This window comes from Eutrema salsugineum, unplaced genomic scaffold (assembly GCF_000478725.1).
Source record: "Eutrema salsugineum unplaced genomic scaffold, Eutsalg1_0 scaffold_8, whole genome shotgun sequence".
NCBI lineage: Eukaryota > Viridiplantae > Streptophyta > Magnoliopsida > Brassicales > Brassicaceae > Eutrema > Eutrema salsugineum.
In genome coordinates this window covers 3,669,240-3,692,070 of record NW_006256414.1, presented here as the reverse complement: position 1 = coordinate 3,692,070, position 22,831 = coordinate 3,669,240, and the positions used below count along the sequence as shown (strand labels likewise).

Below are 22,831 nucleotides of genomic sequence, written 5' to 3'. Positions count from 1 at the left end.
TATTTATTGGTCTAAACATACCCAACTTCCCAAAACAGAAGAAGAAGCATGTTCCTCACAGGAATTCTCAAGTGGATCCTGGGAGAATTTTTGTACAAGTGGATCCGGGGAGAATCAAGAACAGATAAAAATTCGATTCATGAAGTCACCACTGCTTCTACTTCATCATCATCATTATCATCATCATTAACAAATCAATACAGCTACGACGTCTTCCCAAGCTTCTCAGGTCATGATGTACGCAGAACTTTTCTCAGCCATTTTCTTGAAGGGTTAAAAAGCAAGGATATTAAAACGTTCAAAGATAATGGGATCAAGAGAAGCGAGTCTATCAACTCGGAGCTCATAAGAGCTATTAGGGAATCAAGAATTGCTGTCGTGATCCTATCTAAGAACTACGCTTCTTCGAGCTGGTGTCTAAACGAGTTGCAGATGATCATGGAGTGCAGGGTATCTTTAGGGCAAACTGTTATGACCATCTTCTACGAGTTGGAACCATCTGATGTGAGAAAACAGACCGGAGATTTTGGGAAGGCCTTTAAGGAAACTTGTGTTGGAAAGACAGAGAAAGAAAAGCAGAGATGGAGAGAAGCTTTGACTCAAGTTGCAGTTATTGCCGGAGAACATTCTTTTTCATGGTATACTATTTCTATTAAAATTAATACATTTCAGTTGGTTTAATATAATGTCGATTTAGTACTGTTCTAACTTTATCTTGTGTAGGCCTAGTGAAGTGGATATGATCTCCAAAATCATTATGGATATTTCAAACGAGCTACCTTCTTCAGACTTTCATCGGTTAGTTGGGATAGAAACTCATGTAGAAAATATGAAATCGTTGATGTGCTTAGAATCCGATGAGGTTAAGATAGTGGTGATCTGGGGTCCTGCAGGTATTGGTAAAACCACTATAGCTAGAGCTTTATACGAACAAGTGTCATGTTACTTCCAGCTTAAGCTCTATAAAGAGACTCTTTACCCAGAGCTTAATTTTGAGAACGAGCTATACGCTGGAGTTTTAGATCATAGGGGCATGAAGATACCTGACTTACAAGAGGCGAAATTTAGGTTTAAGTACCAGAGAGTCCTTCTCATTCTTGATGATGTCTATCCCTGGGACCTAAAAGCTTTGGGAAATCTAATTCAGGGTCTTAGTTTCGGAAGCAAGGTGATTGTGACGGTTCAAAATTTAGATACATTGAAGGATATCATGATCAACCAGATTTACAAAGTTTCTTACCCATCGAGTGAAGAGGCTCAACAAATCTTCTCATACTCTGCTTTTGGACAAAGCTCTCCACCAAGAGGTTACTTGGAGCATGCCGTTGAATTAGCTAAGCTTATTGCACCTATTCCACTTTGTCTCAAGGCCTTAGGCTCGGCTTTACGTGGGAAGAACAAAGAGGAGTGGACAATGGCATCGGCTAAGCTCAAAACGTATCGTGACAACAATGATGTTGAGAAAGCAATTAGATATGTGTACGAGAGTTTATCTCAAAAACACACAACTTTATTATATATGTTAATGGATCAGTATCGGGCTGAGAACCTGAACGACGTCATACTCTCGCTTGTGGAAATGGACTGGGACGTGGAGAAAGGAATACAAACCCTAGCTGATTTGGCGCTCATCTCTATATCTAGGGAACGTGGATTCATAGTACACAGTCTAGTAGCTAATATTCACTACAAGAATCTTATGTATAAAAGCCTGCCACATCAACATTTTGTAAAGGATATGTGTCATATTTATTAATTTAAAGTTATTATCTAAAAAAATAATAAATAAATTTTGATTTTTAGTATTAAACAACATAAAGAAAATAATTTTTTTTTATTAACTCTTAAATAGCATTTGAAAATCTGTTAAACAAAATTATATTATAGTTAATTAGAAATAGGGAAATTGTATTATTTAACTATCAAACAATTTATAATTCACAAACTAACTAAAAAAAATACCCGAATATGATATTATATGTATATTCTATATTAATACTTTTTTATTCTTTTTTTTTCTTTCCTTTTTTTCTCTTTTTCTTTCCCTTTTTTCCTTCTATCTTTCTTTCCTTTGTTCTCTCATGCAATCCACATTTTTCTCTGCTGGTACACCCCCATCGTTATAAACAACCTCGCCGAAGATTCATTGAAAAATCTCAACTTCACCAAATTATCTGTTTCTCCTCTTAATTCTCCTCACCTCCTCATACGCATTTCTCCTTCATATGAGTTTTGTTTTGATTCTAATTTTCATTTTTTTTTTTTACTTTTGGTCAATTATTTCAATCAAGTTGATTGGCTAATCTTATGCATAGAAATCTGAATCATTTTTCAAAATTTGGAACTTTGAATTCGATTAGTGTTTTTTAGATTTCAAATTACTCGATAAAATTTTGGGTTTAAGAGCATTGAAAATTTGATCATTTTGAGTCTGTGAAATCAATGTAACATAACAAGTTTATATAACATGTAGCATAGTATGACTATATTTGCATGTTTGAGTGTGTTTTGCCAACAGATTATGATGGTCCAGCAACGCGTTTGGGGGCTACTCGTAGTAAGAAGAGATTTATGAGGTTTAACTTCAATTGTCAAGGTTGCCAAGTTCTGGAGTGTGATGTACTATTCTTGGAGCCTCGTCAATCTCTGGTCCCTTCGAAAAGAGTTGGGTCTAGCTCCCAAGGTCCAAGACCTGCTAAAAGATCCAATACACAAGTGTGAAACTTGTAGATTTATTCATTTCATATGTTTTTTTTTGACAAAATTTCATTTCGTATGTGGTGAGATTACATTGTATATGATATATGTGATTTCGTATAAATGCTCGCTCTCACGTTCATTCAATATATTATTTTGATTAATTATGATAATCTTTGTAATTAGAAACTTTTAACATAGTTGATAAAGAACATATGCGATGATTCTTCATAACTTCAAGAGAAATACTCTTGTTGCATACATTTATTTCACCAAAATAACACTAGAACAAAGTTATGAATTTGCGTTAAATTTATGAAATGTTATGTCGCCTCAAGTTCACTAATTTGTATTATTCTCTTGCTCTGTAGCTGCGGTTTTCTCTTCCGGCATGGAAATCGATTTGCTCTTCCCTTCGAGTTGCTGAGGACAGCATCTTCGTCGGGATTATAGCTTTTGATTTCACTCAGTTTTTGTCTTTTGCTAGCAGCGGCCGTGGTGGCATGATCTTCGGCGCTTGTGTCTCAGTCTTGTAGATCTGGTTCATCGGCTCGGTTCGGTGGTTTCTGGGAGATGCTTCTATGATGGGTCTATGGTCGGAGGAGGCGGATCTCTGCAGCGTCGCTGTGGTCACGGTGATGGAGGTGGTATTCTCGTGTAGTTGATTTTCTTGCCATTGTCCTCCTCGTCTTTCCGTCGGTTTGTATCCTCCCATGGCTGCCCTCTATTTTTCCTCTCCGGCGGTCCATCGACTGTTTCTCTTGCTTTCATGCCGGCTTTATGTCGGTATGTGGGTTTGAGTTCTCCGGATTTTTGTTCGGCTTTATTTTGAGAGCAGTTCTCAGAGGGTGGCTCTCTTGCTGTTCGGGACTGTGTTGCGTGACAATCCGAGCGTCTTTCTCTCTTGGGGTTTTGTTGCTTTGCTGGCAGGTTTCTATGGCGGATTGTGGTTGCCAGTGTGACTTGGTGAAGTGCCTCCATGGTGGAGGGATTCATCGACCGTCTTCTCTTCTGGGTGGCCTGTAGTCTCTCGTCGGTGCGTGTTCGGCCTCAGTTTGTGTGGCTGTGTTTTGTCATCTTTAGACTCTTGCGTTGGTGATCATGGTGAGTTTGGTTTGTTATAAGGTAGCTTTGCTCGGGATGAGTCTCCTTTGCTTTAATCCTTGTGGATTTGTCTTGCGGGGAGTTTTGAAGGTCTCGGCTTCGGTGCGGTTGTATGTGTTAGCTATCTTAGTTCTCGAGTGCGAGGTACGCTGATTTCTACTCGTCAGTGGTCTTGCAAGCAGTTTACTCGTTAGCCTCCGGAAGGTCTTTTAAGCTCGTTGTTGAAGCTGTAAGCATTGCGATTTTAGGATTTGAGGACATCCTAGATTCCATTCTCGTGGCAACATCATCTGGGTTTTTTTAGACGTAGACTTCCCCTGCTCGCAGTTTGCTCATCGCTTTTCCGCTCTCTTGAATCTTTTTCAGGTTGTTTGTTAGATTGCTTTTACCGGTTATAGTTATTGTATCTGTTTGTAGTAGATTGCTTCATTTGTTTTTGGTCTTCCGTTTCTTTTTTTTTCTGTATTTTTATTTAAAATTAAAAAGTTGGTAATATATTCTTTATATTTTACCATTAAAAAAAAAAACACTTCACTAATTTGTCTCATTATCAGCCTAAAAGGAAAAGAAATAACTGAGCTATCATTTCATCTTTTGACAATTTGTCAAATATCTCCAACGGTTAAATTAAACTTTACTCTCTCTCACCCTGTGCCTTGCACTATTATTATCCTCCACTTGTTGGAAAATTCTCCATTAGAAGAAGCATACGATTCTCTCTTATCACCATCTTCTCCTTCAATTCACCAAAAAAAAAACATGGAAGCCTTAATTCACCATTTCACTCTTCTCTCCGATCAAGCCCTTGTCGACAAAACCTTCGACCCTTCCACAATCGAAGACCTCATGCGTCTCTTCGAAGTTGATTCCTACAAAGCTTGGGCTGCTCTCGAAGCCGAACAGCAACAAGAGCTCGAATCTGCAGAAGAATCTCTCCGTGAAGCCGAATCCGAACTCGATCGGTAAAAAATTTCCCCTTTTAATTTGGGTTTCGAATTTTTCTCAGATCTGAAAAATTCGTTGTGAGTATGGATTTTAGGGATATGGAGTGGGGAATGGAGGAGTATAGGCGGACGTTGGAGGAGATGGAGAAGATGGAGGCGGCGGAGCTGAGAGAGCTTGAGGAGAAGGCGGAGACTGCTCGGAGAACTGGGAATTTGTTGGAGAAAGCTGCAACAATCGCCGCGAAAAGGCATATAGCGGCGGCGATGGGATCAGCCGCCGCGTCGATGAGATCTGCTTGGAAGACTGCATCTGGGAATAAAGTTCATCCATCTTGATCAAAGATTCTAAAGAAGTCGAAGATAAAATTGTGTTTTTATGTTTGGTGATTAGGCGATGAATGTGATAAAGATGAGGATATGACATGACGATGATAATCAAAGCATTGTCTATGTTACTAGGACTATTAAGCCACTGCTATTAAGTGGTGATGGTGTTATATCATGGTGGAGTATACCATAATACTAAATTAAATAATGGTATCAACTAAATTTCTTTTACCATTTTAATATATACTACTAAATTTGTTTTTCAATTCACTAACTATTAACCGTTAATCTAATATCATTATACCACGAATTGTAAGCTTTTCGATACAAAGCTTTTCTGAAGATTCTCTCAAACAGAGGTCTTTTCAGATTCTCTCACTATGATATTTTTTGGCGCAAAAAATATATATTGTATTGCTATATATATATATTTTTTAAATCTCGTGCTATGATATTAAAGGGATATTAGTGAATGGAGTATAAGATAAAAACAAAAAATAGTTAATATATATGGTTCTAGGTATTTAAATAGTTGATGTATTAGCGACAAAAACAAAAAATAGTTGATGTATTAAACTGATAACAGAATTTAAACTGGTGTATTTTTATGAAAATTCCCCATTGAATAACTATTGAAAATTTTGCTAGATAATCCAAAAGGATGGTTTGGATCCTACGTATTATTAAAAAAGACAAAATATCCTTGTCATAACAATTTTTTTTTGATAGATAAAACCATTAGTGATTTACACTTGAATGCAATTTACCCATTTTACATTTTCAGACTTCAGCTATTATGAGATATTTTCAGTAATTTCAACACTATTCACCCCAAATAAATCCAAAATTACCCCCTGTGTTCACAATAATGATGGATACAAAAATATAGATATCTAATTAATTAAAGATTTTAAAAATAGTAATTATTTTTATCCATCTGTTTTGTTTTGTATTTTTTTATATTGTGAAATATAGAAAATATTTTTATTTTGCTAGAATGAATTATAATTTTATTTTGTCATTGTTTTAAGACCTATTATGCTATATTTTATTTATGAAACAATAAATATTTTAAAAAAACATTTTTAAAAATAAATCAGAAATCTAGTTAGATATCTATTCACAAAATAAGGTGTGGATGATGCATGATGAAAATATAACATGGATATAATGGCGTGGATTAGTTTTAATTGATATAGTCAACGTGAATATACATTTTACATTGTCCACAATGTGGACATTATGTGGATATGTTTTCATTAATATATTCAACATGGATATACATTTTACATTGTCCATAATCTATCAACATGATCATGTCCATGTTATGGACAATGTAAAATGTATATCCATGTTGAATATATGAATGAAAATATATCCACACAATTGTATCCATATTATATGTCCATCATGCATCATCCACAGCTAATTTTGTGAATGGATATCTAAGTAGATTTCTGATTTCTTTTGAATTTTTTATAAAAGTTATTTGAAAAATTTCTTGTTTGATAAATAAAGTATAGCATAATGGGTTTTAAAACAATGACAAAAGAAAATTAGAATTCATTCTAACAAAAAAAAATTATTTTATATCTTTCATAATACAGAAAATTACAAAACAAAACATAAAGGAAAAATAATAACAGTTTTTAAAATCTGGATTAATCCAGAATCCAAGAGTTTACATCTACCGTTATTGTGAACATAAGGAACAATTTCGAAATGAACAATAAAAAGTCACTCAATAGCTAGAAGTACTTTATAATGTAAATATCTTCTCCTAGCAGTCTCATGTTTTGTTTTCCTTTGATCTTTTCATACATCTTAATTTAGTCTTGTATTTTTGTATTTTTTTTGTTTTTGCATTCCCCGTTGTTTAAATATATATATATATATATATAGAAATTAATCAAAAATAGATATGTAATTTTAAGTAAAACGGCAAACCATATAATGAAGTGCTAAGACCTCGATCCTCCTGTGGATTGTAGTAAAGCATGTACCTCCTCACTTGTTTTCTTGGAAGGGTCTGAGTGCCTTAACAAGCCCCTAGGGGAAGCCTAAAAAGCTTCACCCAGACACAGAGGCCTGCCGCAACCTAGACAAAGCTAAAGTCTTCGTAGAAGTGGACTTAACAAGGAAACCACCAAAGCAGTTCTGTTTTAAGACAGAGGGGGGACTGGATTCAGTGGTGGAGTTTATATTTCCATGGCTGCCTCCCAGGTGTGGTAAATGCTCAAAGTGTGGACATTTGGAGAAAGTTTGCACTACAAGTACCAACTTAGCAGTGGTACAAAACAGTGCACAGCAAGTAATGGAACCAGCAGATCAGCGAAGTGTAACACCACTCAGCCCGGGAACTATATTGGACACGGTTCTGAAAAAAGAGAAGGATAATGTAGAAGGAGCAAAAATGGTTGACAACAATGCAGGCAAAGAATCAGACGCTGAGGGGTGGTCTACTCCAACAAAAACATCAAAAAGCCCAGCAAAAAAATCAGAGCTAAAAATTTGGGGAGGTGTCGATATTATCCAACTCTTGAGTGGTAAAGAAGAAGAGAATGAAACAGTGGAGGATACGGAAGGGAAGGAGACTAAGGAAACCCCAGCTGTAGACGTTGAGAAGGAGCCACCTGCAGAGGCGGTTCCAAAGGCACTGCAGAAGAAGGGAAGTAAAACGGATCCAACGGAGCTTGCAGGAGGAATGTTACGACAGTCCCTGCCTCGCAACTCAAAGGATACCCATAAGTTCCTATCACAAACTACTGTCACGAATGCGAAGGATTCTGCTCCCAGTACTCGTGAGACACGTAACTCAACAAAACATCTTTAATGTCGGGGTTCTTTTGGAATATCTGCGGCTTAAACAAAAAAAGCAAACATGGTGTTGTAAAAGAGTGGATTGGGAAAGGTGATTTTGGTTTTGGTTGCTTGATAGAAACTAAAGTAAAAGAAGGAAAAGCAGAAAGGATTTTCTCGAAAATGTTTAATGGCTGGTCTCTAATGTCGAATTATGAAGAGCACCGACTGGGTAGACTTTGGATCGTCTGGAGGCAAAACGCGAGGATAACTCCTTGGTTCAAATCCTCACAGCTTATGACGGTTTCAATTTTTGTGGAGGGAAGGTCTGAGGAGATTTTTGTGTCTTTCATCTATGCATCAAACTTTGTGGCTGATAGGAAAAAGCTTTGGGAGGACTTGCGATATCACCATGACTCTCCCCTGTTTCGTGGAAAAGCTTGGCTTCTCTACGGGGATTTTAATGAAATCCTTGAAGGATCTGAGCATTCGCTTTATGACTTGTTACCTGCAACACCTCCGGGGATGAGGGACTTTCAAGAAACGGTTCTACACTGTGAACTGGTTGATTTGGCTTACCAAGAACAAAGGTATACATGGTGCAATAAGAGAAAAGATGATGTGATATGTAAAAAGCTGGACCGGGTGTTGATTAACAAGGAATGGATACACAGATATGACAGATCATACAGTGTTTTGAGCCAGGGGGATGTTCTGACCACCTTCGATGCAGGTTCTATATTAAAGAAGCTGAAGCAAAGCCTCAGAAGCCATTCCAATTCTCTAGTGAAATCACTTCGCACCCTGAGTTTCTGAAAGAAATAGAAGAGAGGTGGAAGCAATCTTCACCGCTGTTTGTCTCTACTTCTGCCTTATACAGACTCACAAAGAAGCTAAAACAGATGAAACCAAATATCAGAAGGATGGGGAAGGACCTTCTAGCTGATATCACCAAGCGTACTAAAGCTGCTTTTGAGAAGCTCTGCACTATGCAAGGTAATACAATGCATAACCCATCTCCACAGGCAGTGGAAGAGGAAGCAAGGGCCTTGGAGACATGGCTGAGACTAGCGGACATAGAGGAAAAATATCTAAGTCATAGAGCTAAACTCCATTGGCTTAAAGTGGGCGACAAAAACAACAAAACCTTCCACAATGCAGCTAAGATTAGAGAAATGAGAAACAGCATTAGAGAGATTCGATGTGGGGATGGAAACTTGGTCTCTACGCAGGAAACTATAAAGGAGGAGGCAGTGCGGTATTTTCATGATTTTCTGACAAAGAAGCCACAGGATTTCGATTCCTGGACGATGGAGGAACTGCAAACTATCTTAGAGTTTTGCTGTGATGAAGAGGATGAGAAGGCTCTTACTAAAGAGGTAACAAGGGAAGAGATCCAAAAGGTTGTATTGTCAATGCCAAAAAAATAAGTCTCTAGGACCAGATGGTTTCACAAGTGAATTCTACAGAGAGACTTGGCCGATCATAGGTGAAGATGTGATTGCAGCGATTCAATCTTTTTTTGAGAAAAGGTTCTTGCCAAAGGGAGTGAACTCCACTATACTTGCTCTGATCCCAAAGAAGAAGGAGGCTTTAGAAATGAAGGACTACAGGCCTATTGCATGCTGCAATGTGTTGTACAAAACAATCTCAAAGATTCTGACAAATAGACTCAAAGGGATCCTCCCTAAGTTCATCTCGCCAACTCAATCAGCTTTTGTTCAGTCTTGATTACTAATGGAAAATATTTTTCTGGCAACAGAGGTGGTGAAAGACTACCACAAGGATCAAATCTCTCCAAGATGTGTGATGAAAATCGACATCTCCAAGGCATTTGATTCAGTGCAATGGCCATTCCTACTTAGTACTCTGAAAGCACTCGGGTTTCCAAATGAATTGGTTCACTGGATTAAATTGTGTGTCACGTCAGCCTCCTTTTCTGTACAAGTAAATGGAGAATTAGCTGGTTATTTTGGGAGTGCAAGAGGTCTGAGGCAAGGGTGTTCTCTTTCTCCATACCTCTTCGTCATATGTACGAGTGTGCTATCTCGACGCCTGGACAGAGCTGCTCACGACAGGTTAATCAGATACCACCCCAACTGTAAAGACTTATCCTTTACCCATCTGTGTTTTGACGACCTGTTGGTATTTTTGGATGGCACAAAGAGGTCCATTGAATATACATTGAAAGTTTTTGATGAGTTTGCGGTGAGATCAGGTTTGAAAATAAGCCTTGAAAAGTCAACCTTGTACACAGCGGGTATTGCAGATGATTCGATGACAGAGATCCTTAGCCAGTTTCCTTTTGCACATGGGGAACTACCAGTCAGGTACCACGGGTTATCGTTACTCACAAGGAAAATATCGGCTGCAGATTATCTCCCCTTGGTAGAGCTTGTACGAACCAAAATAACCTCCTGGAATGCTAGAGCACTATCCTTTGCTGGCAGACTACAGCTCCTCAAATCAGTAGTATTCAGCATCACTAATTTCTGGATATCTGCTTTTAGATTGCCTAAAGCTTGTATTCAAGAGATTGATAAACTCAGTTCTGCATTTCTTTGGTCTGGCCCATCTTTGAACTCTAAAATATCCAAGGTAGCTTGGAAATATCTAATATAAAGAAGATAAAAACGAAATTGAAAAATGCATAAGAGTAAAAACCGAATTAAGATAAAGGTAGAACATAAAGAGGGTTCAAGAGAAATCTCTATCTCCCTAAACTAAGAACTAAGAACATAAAAGCATAAAAACCCTAGAAAACTAAATTTGGTGGCTCCCAAAAGGGATTCTTCTGAGGCACACGAAAATAGATCTCGAAAGATACATATTTATAGTTCTTCAACTTTCTCCAGTCGTCCTTAGGGTTTTCTATGAAGCGAAGACGAATTGGGCTTGAAACAGGGTCATGGGCCAGCTTTTTAGTCGGCACTGGTCGCGAGGCTTCTGACCGCGGTGAATTGGGGTTTGGCCGCGGCCAGAAACTCGTAACCGCGTTCGAGAGTGTGTTCTCTGCGGTCGTGGCTCCTGGACCCGCGGCGATTGGTCTTTGAGGTTGAATCTTCATTCTGTGCTTGCTTCCTTCGCGAGACTGCAGAACATGTCTTCAGTGCATCAAAGATATCTGGAGATCTAACCATTGGATTGTCTTCAAACCAAATGCATTTGAAAGCTAGCTGTTTCTTATGTATTATGTCCGCTTTTGGGGATGATCTGACGGTGGGAAGGTTTTCATCGGATGTGAAACTTCTGAGGATCTGAATTTATCCAAAATGGTCTTTTGCTTCAAAATGCACATCTTTTGCCTTTATTACCTGAAAAGAGTCTTGAAACTACAAATACTAGAAAATAATAGTAAAAACACTTAAAAGAAATAAAAAGCATTTGAAAAGCATTTAAAATCGATCCACAAAAATGGTCAAAATACGGTGTTATCAACTCCCCCAGACTTAAACATTTGTTTGTCCTCAAACAAAGTAAGATCTAAGCCTAGAAAAAGCCTTTAACATAAATCATAGGGAACTCAAAAGTCTCAGAAACCATACTCCTAGACCATAATCAATCATAATGCATCAATTTGGGTGTAGCCTAGAAAATTCTCACCAAAATACAAGCATAACTAGTCCGTTGATCCGTCATACAAAAATCTACACACTTAGATCTAACTTCCATTCAACTAGCTCTTAACATTCCTTAAAAGTTTCAGTGGTTCTCATAAAAAAAAAGAATAAACAAGGCAATCAAGTCTAGGTATTCAAAGGGCTTTTTAGGTGTGAGGTTTAAAGTGTTTTGGGTTACCTTAATTTCTGAAGAAGCAGGATATTATGCAAAACAGCAAGAGAGGATAGAGCAGTTGATATCCACAGTTTTCAGTCATGTTCTTCTTGCCATAAGATCTCTGAGTTTTTTCTTCAGGTTCTCCTTATAATTCCCCAGACTTAGATTTTTGTCTAGGTTATTATATCTCCCATAAATGAATACTTGATGCCTTTGCTTTGAATAATTTCGACAATCTAGGACTCTTTAGGCTTTTGTTTCATTTCCTTTTCATTCTTTTTCTGTCTCTCTTTTCTTTTTCTATTTTGTTTGTTTTTTTAATATTTTTTTTTTTTTTAGAAAAGAAAACACCTTTAGATAAAGTCCTAGAGATGCACCAAAATTACCATTAAGAATGAGCTTTCTAAGGCTGCTGAAGATTGTTGATACTTTTCCTTCTTAACTCCATTCAGTCATTCTCTTGAGTGACTGAAAACTGTGTCGTTCCTCCCTCTCTGGCGTTTTTGCACATATCTGCTGATATAAACTAAAGAGAAGATGCATGAGGTTCGAAAATAAAAGTTTGGGTTAAGGGTATGGTACCAGTTGAAGATGAACTGGCCATCTAGGACAACAAAGAGTGGTATAAAAAATAAGGAAAAAGATGTCCTAGGTGTATAACATGATGCCTGCCTAAAATTCAATGATGAGAAAATTAAATATCAATATTAAGTCCAAATAAAATGAGATAGTAAATCCTGTCAGAAATAATCTCCATGAATAGAAGTCCTGTGGTCGGAGTTCGTATTGCAAGTACTCTAGCTACCGCCTAGTCTAGTATTAAACCACAAAAGAGCAATCATGCATAGTATAGAAGCATATAGGTTGGTTATCATCATAGATTTTTGTCATAATTCCCTCAAAACGTATTTTGCTTTGAAAACACTGAAAAATCGTTTTTTTTTTTTTTTAGAAAAATGTAGAATGCAAAGACTCATGAAAAAAAGTTAGTTAGAAAGGGATGAAATCCTCCCCAGACTTAAATCACACTCCAGGATGTGAAATAAATCAGAGTAAGGATGAGAAATAGAGTATGTAATGAATTGAAAAGATAAAGTAAGAGAAATCTTACCTGGATGTCTCTGGATCATGGTATGGTGGTGTGGTGATGGTAAACGGGTGGTGGAAGGTCGAAGGTGGGAAAAGGAATGGATTGAAGTCATCATGCCATTGATCCGAGACAAGAAATTTTTTTTTGGGTCGCGCAGGAACGATTGCGGGTCGCGCAGGTACGGCCGCGGGTCGAGCTGGTACGGCCGCGGGTCGAGCATACACGACCGCAGGTCGACCAGACACGACCGCGGGTCGGAACACGAAATTTTTTTTTTCAAGGACTCGAAACCAAGAAAAACAAAACCGAAAAATTAGTAAGAAAAAGTTGTCTTAGAGTCAATTTACTAACCTCTGAGATTGTGCAGATGAAGACGATTGGATTCCCCGGCAACGGCGCCAAAAACTTGATGCTGCTAGGGTTGACTTCGCGGCTTTATGTTTTAAATTTATAACCCTAGATATCTGCAAGTGCACAACAGTGCGTTGTAGTATTTAGGGTGTCGATCCACAGAGAATCCACGCTTTACCTGCAGAACCTTAGAACCAGAATTAGTAAACGAAGACGAAAAACAGGTTTTGGATAGGTTGTGTGATTTCTATATATGTATTTTAAAAAGGGATTTGAAAAGGTTTTGAAAAGAGTTTTAAAAAGGGTTTTAAAAAGAGTTTTACAAACTGGAAGTGAATAAATCGATAATAAATCTAAAGGATGAACAAAGCTCTTAATATTGATCCTAGTAAATTCTTAGAACTCGAGTCACGGACGTATGACTACGCCATTGTCGTGATCATAACCAAATATCTCTCGCAACCCTGACCAGTAGATTTCCACTCTGGCCTTGGAAGGAAAAAGATGCAATATGCTTAAGACTCGTCAACATTTACAGCTCGCCCATAGGTAGGTTTTCACTCCTATGGTTGATCTGCTCTTCTCAAACTAGATCCAGCCCCGGATGAATACTTTCGCAACACCAAGGACCTAGATCAGTCTCTAGTTCACGACGCTAGATCCATGCTTTAAGTATAAGTTTAGAAGAAAGATTTCTAGAATTCGGCTTTGGTTTATCTCGCGAAAATCCCTATCGAACATAGTCGATTCCCTTCGATCGAGCCTTTAAACTCATACCTCATCATTCCAAAACGTGCATAAAGCAAATAGAATAGACGTGCATAGGAAAATAAAGAAGAAAGAAGTAGAGAAAAACAGACAAGGAGAAGAAGAAGAAGAAGCATCTCGATTTTAAGAGCTGGGCTCGGAGAAAAACTTCTCTTCAAATCCTTTAAACAACTAATCTAATATAAAAAAGATAAAAACGAAATTGAAAGATGCATAAGAGTAAAAACCGAATTAAGATAAAGGTAGAACATAAAGAGGGTTCAAGAGAAATCTCTATCTCCCTAAACTAAGAACTAAGAACATAAAAGCATAATAACCCTAGAAAACTAAATTTGGTGGCTCCCAAAAGGGATTCTTCTGAGGCACACGAAAATAGGTCTCCAAAGATACATATTTATAGGTCTTCAACTCTCTCCAGTCGTCATTAGGGTTTTCTATGAAGAGAAGACGAATTGGGCTTGAAACAGGGTCATGGGCCAGCTTTTTAGTTAGCACTGGTCGCGAGGCTTCTGACCGCGGTGAATTGGGGTTTGGCCACGGCCAGAGACTCGTAACCGCGGTCGAGAATGTGTTCTCCGCGGTCGTGGCTCCTGGACCCGCGGGGATTGGTCTTCGAGGTTGAATCTTCATTCTGTGCTTGCTTCCTTCGCGAGACTGCAGAACATGTCTTCAGTGCATCAATGATATCTGGAGATCTAACAATTGGATTGTCTTCAAACCAATTGCATTTGAAAGCTAGTTGTCTCTTATATATTATGTCCGATTTTGGAGATGATCTGACGGTGGGAAGGTCTTCATAAGATGTGAAAATTCTGAGGATCCGAATTTATCCAAAATTGTCTTTTGCTTCAAAATGCACACCTTTTGCCTTTATTACCTGAAAAGAGTCTTGGAATTACAAATACTAGAAAATAATAGTAAAAACACTTAAAAGAAATAAAAATCATTTAAAAGGCATTTAAAATGATCCACAAAAGTGGTCAAAATACGGTGTTATCAAGATATCTGTATTGCGATTGTAGAAGGAGGTCTGGGAATAAGATCCTTGGAGGAGTCAAACAAAGTCAGTGTTTTGAAGCTAATTTGGCGGATCGTTTCAGGGAATAACTCGCTTTGGGTTAACTGGGTGCAGCGGTTCATTGTCAGAAGTGGATTGTTTTGGGCAGTAAAACATAACTCTGTTCAGGGATCTTGGATGTGGAAAAAAATCCTGAAATATAGAGAACTTGCAAATAACTTTTATGAGGTGGAAGTTAGGAGTGGGAATTCCATCTCGTTCTGGTATGACCTTTGGTGTGAGCTTGGGAGACTAATTGATCAAGCAGGAGAATGAGGGTTTATCGACATGGGGATTCCTCAGCAGGCTAAGGTCGGCGAGGTATTTGACATGTTGCGTAGAAGAAGGCACAGACGAGCTCTGTATTTGGAAATAGAGAAGGAAATACAGTCTCTTAGACAAACCAGAGAACCGTATGCAGAAGATATTGTGAGATGGAAGGGAAATAATGGAAACGCTAGAGCAGTATTCAGCTCAAAGGAAACCTGGAGCCAGATCAGAACGCCGAGACAGAGAGTGAATTGGTATAAGGGGATATGGTTTATCCAGGAAACCCCCAAATACTCCTTCATTTCATGGTTAGCGTTCAGGAATAGATTGGCAACAGGGGATCGAGTTAAGAGTTGAAATGCAAATGCAAATACAACTTGCGTGTTCTGTAATGATCTACTGGAGACTCGGGATCACCTCTTCTTTGCCTGTATGTACACCAAACAGGTTTGGGAGATCACGGTTAAAGGACTTCTCAAAGATCAATTTGTTTTCACGTGGGGAGACATTGTAGAGCTGATCACACAAACATCACGGGCAGAATAAACACTTTCCTTCTCTGGTACGCTTTCCAAGCGACGCTCTATTCGATATGGAGAGAGAGAAATCGAAGACGCCATGGCGAACATCCAATACAGATGCAGCGACTGTCAAGGATGATCAATAAAAGCACTAGGAACCAGCTCAGTGCTCTTTGAGACCAGGGAGATCGGAGATACGAGGGAAGCCTGCAAGTCTGGTTTTCCACTCGATAATCACCAAAATAGGATCAAAATAATGTTTGATTTTTCGATTTAAGCTTCCAAAAGGATTGATCAAAGCTGTAAAACGTTGTTTTTTTTTTCTAAATATAATTTAACATTAGATTCAAAAAAAGAAAAAATAGGGTTTTAAGTTTATTTATTTCTTCTTAAATTTTATGTAGGATTTAGGATTTTTTATTTTTAGGGTCATAAATTAGAATTTTTAATTTAGAGATTAAATTAATACAATTTGCTTATTTTTTTTTAAATGATACTTTATTCTATACCATTTCATCATGATGCATTTCTACTCAAAATCATATATCTATTTCTAATAGTTATTTTTGTTCAAAACATGGTTTTTTAATGTGGATATATTACGTTTTTTTGTCCAACTGTAAATGTTAAAAAAAACTCCAAATGTGGTTAATCTGTACAGACAATTCCAATTGTGACAGTAATTTGAATGTAAGCGCGCGGGGATGAAATTAATTTTGGAGCACAAATAGAAAACAGAGTTTAGTATTCAGAATGAAACAAAAGTGCACACAACATGAGCTTACATTTGGGGGCAAGGAGTGATAAGCTTAGCCCTTGATGTATTATTTGGAAGCAAAAGAAACATGAACATAAACATACACCAATGTAATGTCCTCACACCGAATGAATACAAAATTGAAACTTGGTACCATATGAGGTTATTTCAAACGCTTTCTTTGTAGCAATGGCAATGTTTGGCGGATCCCTCAACAACCCCTTTGCAGACTGATTTTCTCCCGTATTTGGCTATACAACAGTGACAGCAATCGTTGTTGGAACCTGTGAACGGCTCCGGCCCACACTCCTCGGAGAACACTGGATTCTTGCATCCTCTCGGAAGACATCTACTATTGGTTCTCTGATCAGCCTCGATCTTGAGGATTTCTACATGTTGACATATTCATCAGCACAAGATAACTAAAAGAGAACTGCAAAATATAATTAATAGAGAACTTTGTTAAATTCATACCAGTGGAAGCCACCATGAGGACAAGCAAGAGAACGGTGAACGTGACGGAGTTGAGGTTCTTGGCCATTTCTTTTTCTTTGTTTTGCTTTGCTTGCTCTTAAACTTTTTTGAGATCTATACATATCCATATGTGTGGTGATCTATTTATAGTCAAAATTTTGTAACTTCGTTATAGTTGTTTGATATCTCGGCTTTTCTTTCAGGTGTTCCTAAGTTCATAATGTCGACATAATTGTTCATTCCCGTATGTTTCATTTAATTTGTATTCTCCAAGTCAACTCTTTTTTTAATTATGCACTCATCTTAGATAATTAAAAAAAATTAAGGTCGTCGTTGACTTTGTCCTAGTAACTAATTTCATAAATCCATTCGTTCTTAAGTTTATTAAACTACCATTTGTTTGAATATAGACATATAGTGAATGATGATGTACATTGCTTAAATGACACTCTCTTACCATGTGCACATCTACTCTTCATGGTTTTTTCTTACAACAGTAGTTACCACGTGAACATATATACAAATATCTCCATACCAAACTGTTGGGATATCAATCTAAGTTCCACATCGGAAGTTTAGACAAAAACCAAAAAATGTTTAATATATAAATAATGTCCAAAAGTAATTAATATGAGGCATTTTGGAAAGGAACCAAAAACAAAGTAACTTTACCGTTTGATCATATTAATAAAGAGTTGGACATGAACTTGAAAAACACAACAAGACAAGCTTTACGTCTCTCGTGAAGGTCAAGGTTTTCAACACAGTCTAAGGAATGCTTTGAAAAGAAAAAAAAAGGATGATGTTTGATTGGTCGAGAAAAAGTCACTGAGATAGGAGGTTTAGCCTACTTGCGAGTACCAACCTGCAAAGAAAAATCTTGATTTTTTGTAATAGGGAAGCTAGCTACTCGTTATATTGGTCCCAAGAAGATTATCCGTAGAGTTGAAACGATAAGTTATCGTTTAGGCGTACCCTAGATATGCAAGTCATCAAGTGTTACATGTATCTTAATTTGCTTAACAAACAACACCCGAATGTTGGATAATTCCAGAACTTGGGAATAAGTTTCTTTAGAAAGTGGAAGTTTCTAGAGAAATAGAGAAAAGGAAAATAGGTTTTACAAATATGGAAATTGGTTTGTAATCCTAATAGGTTTAGGATGTCGCTTATACCTATATAAGAAGTTCTAAGTAGAGAGTTGTTCTACAAAACTTCAAGAGAGAGATTTAGTTTTTGTGTGAGTTTTCTAAATCTAATAAAGAAGTGCAGTTCTTTAAGCTTTTGAGTTCTACATAATCAACTTGAATTGGTATCAGAACTTGTGTTGAAACTTTGAAGGATCGAGACCTGTGATCAACCATGGCGGATGGACAGAATCCTCCACCACGAACAAAGGACCTTGGAGCTCCGTCGATAAAGTGTCCAATGTTAACACCGACGAACTACACGGTCTGGGCGATGAGGATGAAGGTTATGCTTCGTGTAAGTGAAGTATGGGATACAATTGATCCAGGGAACGAGGATCAAAAGAAAAACGATGTGGCGACGGCACTGATTTTTCAATCTATCCCCGAGGCACTCATCTTACAAATAGGAGAGCAAGACCTAGCTAAAAGCATATGGGATGCAATAAAATCTCGTCACCAGGGAGCAGACCGGGTGAAGGAAGCGAGACTCCAAACCCTAAAAGCTGAACTAGATCGGTTAACGATGGGAGATTCAGAGACAGTGGATGAGTTTGCTCGAAAGATGTCAGGACTAGCAGCTCAATCGGCTTCCCTAGGGGAAATACTTGATGAAACAAAACTTGTGAAGAAGTTTTTGTCAGCACTTTCAGAGAAATTCATTCACATCGTGGCGTCTCTTGAACAAGTACTCGATTTAAAGACTACTGGCTTTGAAGATATAGTAGGAAGAATCAAAGCTTATGAAGATCGAGTAAAGAAGAACACCCAAAGTGAAGATCAGGGAAAACTTATGTTTTCAAACTCCAACAATACCTGTGGAGGCTACGGAAACACGCGTGGAGGAGCCAGAGGTAGAGGAGGAAGCAACCGTGGAGGAAGAGGGAATCAGGGCAACAATAGCTCCGGAAGAGGCAGAGGACGAGGAAGATCCAACGACCAAAACAGAGGAGGAGAAAACAAAGAGAAGCAACAGAACCAACAGAGAGATCGATCCAAAATAATCTGTTGGAGATGTGACAAGCCTGGTCACTTTGTATCTAAGTGCCCTGAGAGACCTGCAGAAACGCAAGAAACAAATTTGAATGAAACACAAGAAGCTGACGCGCTTTACATACACGAGGTGGTGTTTTTGAATGAAGAAAAGGTATTCCCTAAGGTGTATGATACCAACAGCAAAAGTATTTGGTATCTTGACAATGGAGCGAGTAATCACATGACAGGGAATAAAGAGTTCTTCTTGAGCCTAGATGAAAACATAAAAGGAAAAGTGAAGTTTGGTGATGGGTCATATGTTGATATTGTGGGAAAAGGTACTATAGTTTTTGTGAGCAAGAATGGCGACAAGAGAGCACTCAAAGACATCTACTATATACCTGAACTTAAACACAACATCATAAGTCTTGGACAAGCAACAGAACATGGGTGTGAAGTCAACATGAAAGGTGAAGCTCTCACGTTGAATGATGCACAAGGAAGGCTGCTAGTAAGGGTCATACGATCACCAAACCGTCTCTACAAGACACCTATGGAAATAAGCTTTCCGAAGTGTCTACAAATACAAAACGATGATGAAGAAATGACTTGGCACTCACGGCTTGGTCATATAAGTGTTGGTGTTTTGAATAACATGGTGAAAAAGGAGATGGTCATTGGATTGCCGCAGATTCAATCGCAGGAAAGCATCTGTAACGCATGCTTAGTTGGGAAGCAAACCAGAAAATCGTTCCCAATCAAAGCGTCATACCGTGCAACTCAAGCATTGGAGTTAATTCACGGAGACTTGTGCGGACCTATCTCACCGCCAACACTAGCAAACAATCGATACGTTTTCGTATTAATTGATGATTTCTCAAGATACATGTGGACAATGTTGTTAAAGGAGAAGAGTGAGACGTTTGATCGGTTCAAAAGATTTAAAGATTTCGTGGAGCAGCAATTGGGGAAATCTATTAAAACTCTTCGCACCGATAGAGGAGGAGAGTTTACCTCGAATGAATTTAACTCGTTTTGTGAAGAAAACGGAGTTAACCGTCACCTAACTGCACCATACACGCCTCAACAGAATGGTGTCGTAGAAAGGAGAAATCGCACTTTAATGGAGATGACAAGAAGTTTGCTCAAGGCAATGAAAATTCCGAATGATATGTGGGGAGAAGCTGTCCGTCACTCTACATATCTCATCAACCGAGTCCCTACAAAAGCTTTGAAAGATCAAACACCATACAAGTGTCTCATGTCCAAGAAACCAAACATTGAACACTTAAGGGTTTTCGGATGTGTCGCACATATAAAGATCACTGGTCCTCACCTTAAGAAGCTAGATGATAGGTCACGATCTGTGATCAATCTCGGAACTGAACAAGGCTCCAAAGCGTATCGTCTCTTTGATCCAACCACGAGAAAGGTGTTTGTAAGCAGATATGTAATATTTGATGAGAAGAAAGCTTGGGACTGGTCATCGACATCACAACAAGAAAGCGGAGAACCTGGTATGTTTAAGCTTACAGTTAATGGTGTCATTGAAGATGGAAATGCACATGATGATAATCAAGGAATCAATGAGGATTATCAAGAAGAACCGCTACCTGAGAATCAGAATGAAGAAGCAGAGGCTGACAATGACAATGGGGAACAACAAGAAGCAGCTCAAAACCAACCGTATGTAACAAGATATGGTCGCACAATCAATAAACCGAGATATCTCGATGACTACATACTTCTCGCTGACTTGGAAAGTGAGAAACTGTTGTTCACCATTGATGGCGAGCCAGAAAGCTATTGGGAAGCTAAGGATCTTCGTGAATGGATTAAAGCTATGATGGCTGAAATAGATTCAATCGTGAAGAATATGACTTGGGAGCTTGTTGACAAACCAGATGGGGTGAAGCCAATAGGTTTAAAATGGATATTTAAGATCAAAAGAAAAGCAGATGGTTCGGTGAGCAAGTACAAAGCAAGACTAGTAGCAAAAGGCTATGTACAACAACAAGGCATTGATTTCGAAGAAGCGTTTGCCCCTGTCGCTCGGATTGAAACCATACGATCTCTCATAGCACTTGCAGCAGCAAAAAGTTGGGAGATACACCACTTAGACGTCAAGACGGCTTTCTTAAACGGAGAGCTTAGTGAAATCGTCTATGTAAGTCAACCTGAAGGTTTTGAAAAGAAAGGAGAAGAAAACAAAGTCTACCGTCTTCACAAAGCCTTGTACGGACTGCGCCAAGCTCCTAGAGCATGGAATGTGAAACTTAATCGTGTGTTTAAAGAGATGGGTCTCAAGAGATGTGTGAAAGAGATGTCCGTGTATCTCAAAGGGGATAAGGGAGACTACTTGATCGTGGCAATATATGTAGATGACTTGTTCGTGACAGGAACCTCGTTAAAAATCATCAATCAATTCAAGAAAGATATGTCAAGAGAATTTGAGATGTCAGATCTCGGCAAACTGACATACTATCTTAGAATTGAAGTGATTCAAGGAGCTGATGGGATTCGCATAAAACAAGAGGGTTATGCAAAAGGAATTCTCTTAGATACAAGGATGGATACATGTAATCCCACACAAGTTCCAATGGATGCAAACATAAAGCTCTCAAAGGCAGAAAGTGAGCCAGAGATTGATGCCGCGGCATACAGGAGAAGCATCGGATGCTTGAGGTACCTGCTTCACACGAGACCAGACTTGGCATACGCTGTTGGAGTTCTAAGTCGATACATGCAAAATCCGAGAGAAAGTCACGGCCAAGCTCTTAAACAAGTACTAAGATATGTAAAGGGAACTACCAACTTGGGTTTGTTTTTCAGGAGAGACGGATCAAATAAAGTGATTGGATATAGTGACAGCAGTCACAACATTGATGTCGATGATGGAAGAAGCACGACAGTCCACATCTTCTACTTCGGAACATCACCAATCACGTGGACATCACAGAAGCAACCCACCGTCGCGTTGTCGTCTTGCGAGGCTGAGTTCATGGCAGCTACAGAAGCCGCAAAGCAAGCTATATGGCTTAAGGAGTTAATGCGAGAAATACTTAACAATGACGAGAAGGTCACACTAAGGATTGACAACAAGTCAGCCATTGCTCTAACCAAGAATCCGGTTTTTCATGGAAGGAGCAAACACATTCTCAAGATGTATCACTTCGTTAGAGAGTGTGTGGAGAATGATCAAATAGAAGTGGAGCATGTTCCTGGCACACTACAGAAGGCGGACATAATTACGAAGCCACTAGCCCGAATCAAATTCAAGGAAATGAGGAACTTGATCGGAGTACAAGCAATCGAAGACCCTGCAATTCATGTTGGAATTACGGGGGTGAATGTTGGATAATTCCAGAACTTGGGGAATAAGTTTCTTTAGAAAGTGGAAGTTTCTAGAGAAATAGAGAAAAGGAAAATAGGTTTTACAAATATGGAAATTGGTTTGTAATCCTAATAGGTTTAGGATGTCGCTTATACCTATATAAGAAGTTCTAAGTAGAGAGTTGTTCTACAAGACTTCAAGAGAGAGATTTAGTTTTTGTGTGAGTTTTCTAAATCTAATAAAGAAGTGCAGTTCTTTAAGCTTTTGAGTTCTACATAATCAACTTGACCGAAGCTACGATTGTTGGAACAACTTAACGTTTCATTAGGTTTTTATAACGATAACACAAGGGTTCGTTAATTCAAAATAATAACTGAATCACTTGTCGTACGTCTTGAT

The 22,831-nt window shown here is 38.3% G+C and overlaps 3 protein-coding genes and 1 pseudogene across 3 annotated transcripts; 3 read left to right on the top strand and 1 right to left on the bottom strand.

Moving 5' to 3' along the window:
* Positions 1–48: 48 nt before the first annotated feature.
* Positions 49–2,721, top strand: LOC18010282 (probable disease resistance protein RPP1). Its single transcript, XM_006392044.2, has 3 exons — positions 49–638; positions 724–1,742; positions 2,519–2,721. Exons 1-3 carry the CDS (start codon positions 49–51, stop codon positions 2,719–2,721), a joined length of 1,812 nt encoding a protein of 603 aa, XP_006392106.2.
* A 1,714-nt stretch (positions 2,722–4,435) lies between these two features.
* On the top strand, positions 4,436–5,301 carry LOC18010276. The gene is made up of 2 exons (XM_006392043.2): positions 4,436–4,763; positions 4,841–5,301. Exons 1-2 carry the CDS (start codon positions 4,561–4,563, stop codon positions 5,079–5,081), a joined length of 444 nt encoding a protein of 147 aa, XP_006392105.1. The 5' UTR covers positions 4,436–4,560; the 3' UTR covers positions 5,082–5,301.
* A 2,085-nt stretch (positions 5,302–7,386) lies between these two features.
* Positions 7,387–15,951, top strand: LOC112087835 (annotated as a pseudogene).
* Positions 15,952–16,457: 506 nt separating this feature from the next.
* Positions 16,458–17,166, bottom strand: LOC112081981 (defensin-like protein 206). The gene is made up of 2 exons (XM_024149057.1): positions 16,937–17,166; positions 16,458–16,851 (listed from the first exon to the last, which is right to left on the bottom strand). The coding sequence occupies exons 1-2, from the start codon at positions 17,001–17,003 to the stop codon at positions 16,631–16,633; spliced, it is 288 nt and encodes a 95-aa protein (XP_024004825.1). The 5' UTR covers positions 17,004–17,166; the 3' UTR covers positions 16,458–16,630.
* Between the last annotated feature and the right edge of the window lie 5,665 nt (positions 17,167–22,831).

What these genes read in the sequence shown, in the direction of transcription:
- LOC112081981 (XM_024149057.1), bottom strand. Translation starts at nt 17,003, where the DNA reads ATGGCCAAGAACCTCAACTCCGTCACGTTCACCGTTCTCTTGCTTGTC. An exon ending in CCTCATGGTGGCTTCCACTG is followed by an intron (nt 16,852 to 16,936) that starts GTATGAATTTAA and finishes GTCAACATGTAG; the next exon opens with AAATCCTCAAGATCGAGGCT.
- LOC18010276 (XM_006392043.2), top strand. Translation starts at nt 4,561, where the DNA reads ATGGAAGCCTTAATTCACCATTTCACTCTTCTCTCCGATCAAGCCCTT. An exon ending in GCCGAATCCGAACTCGATCG is followed by an intron (nt 4,764 to 4,840) that starts GTAAAAAATTTC and finishes TATGGATTTTAG; the next exon opens with GGATATGGAGTGGGGAATGG.
- LOC18010282 (XM_006392044.2), top strand. Translation starts at nt 49, where the DNA reads ATGTTCCTCACAGGAATTCTCAAGTGGATCCTGGGAGAATTTTTGTAC. An exon ending in GGAGAACATTCTTTTTCATG is followed by an intron (nt 639 to 723) that starts GTATACTATTTC and finishes TATCTTGTGTAG; the next exon opens with GCCTAGTGAAGTGGATATGA. An exon ending in ACATTTTGTAAAGGATATGT is followed by an intron (nt 1,743 to 2,518) that starts GTCATATTTATT and finishes TTTTGCCAACAG; the next exon opens with ATTATGATGGTCCAGCAACG.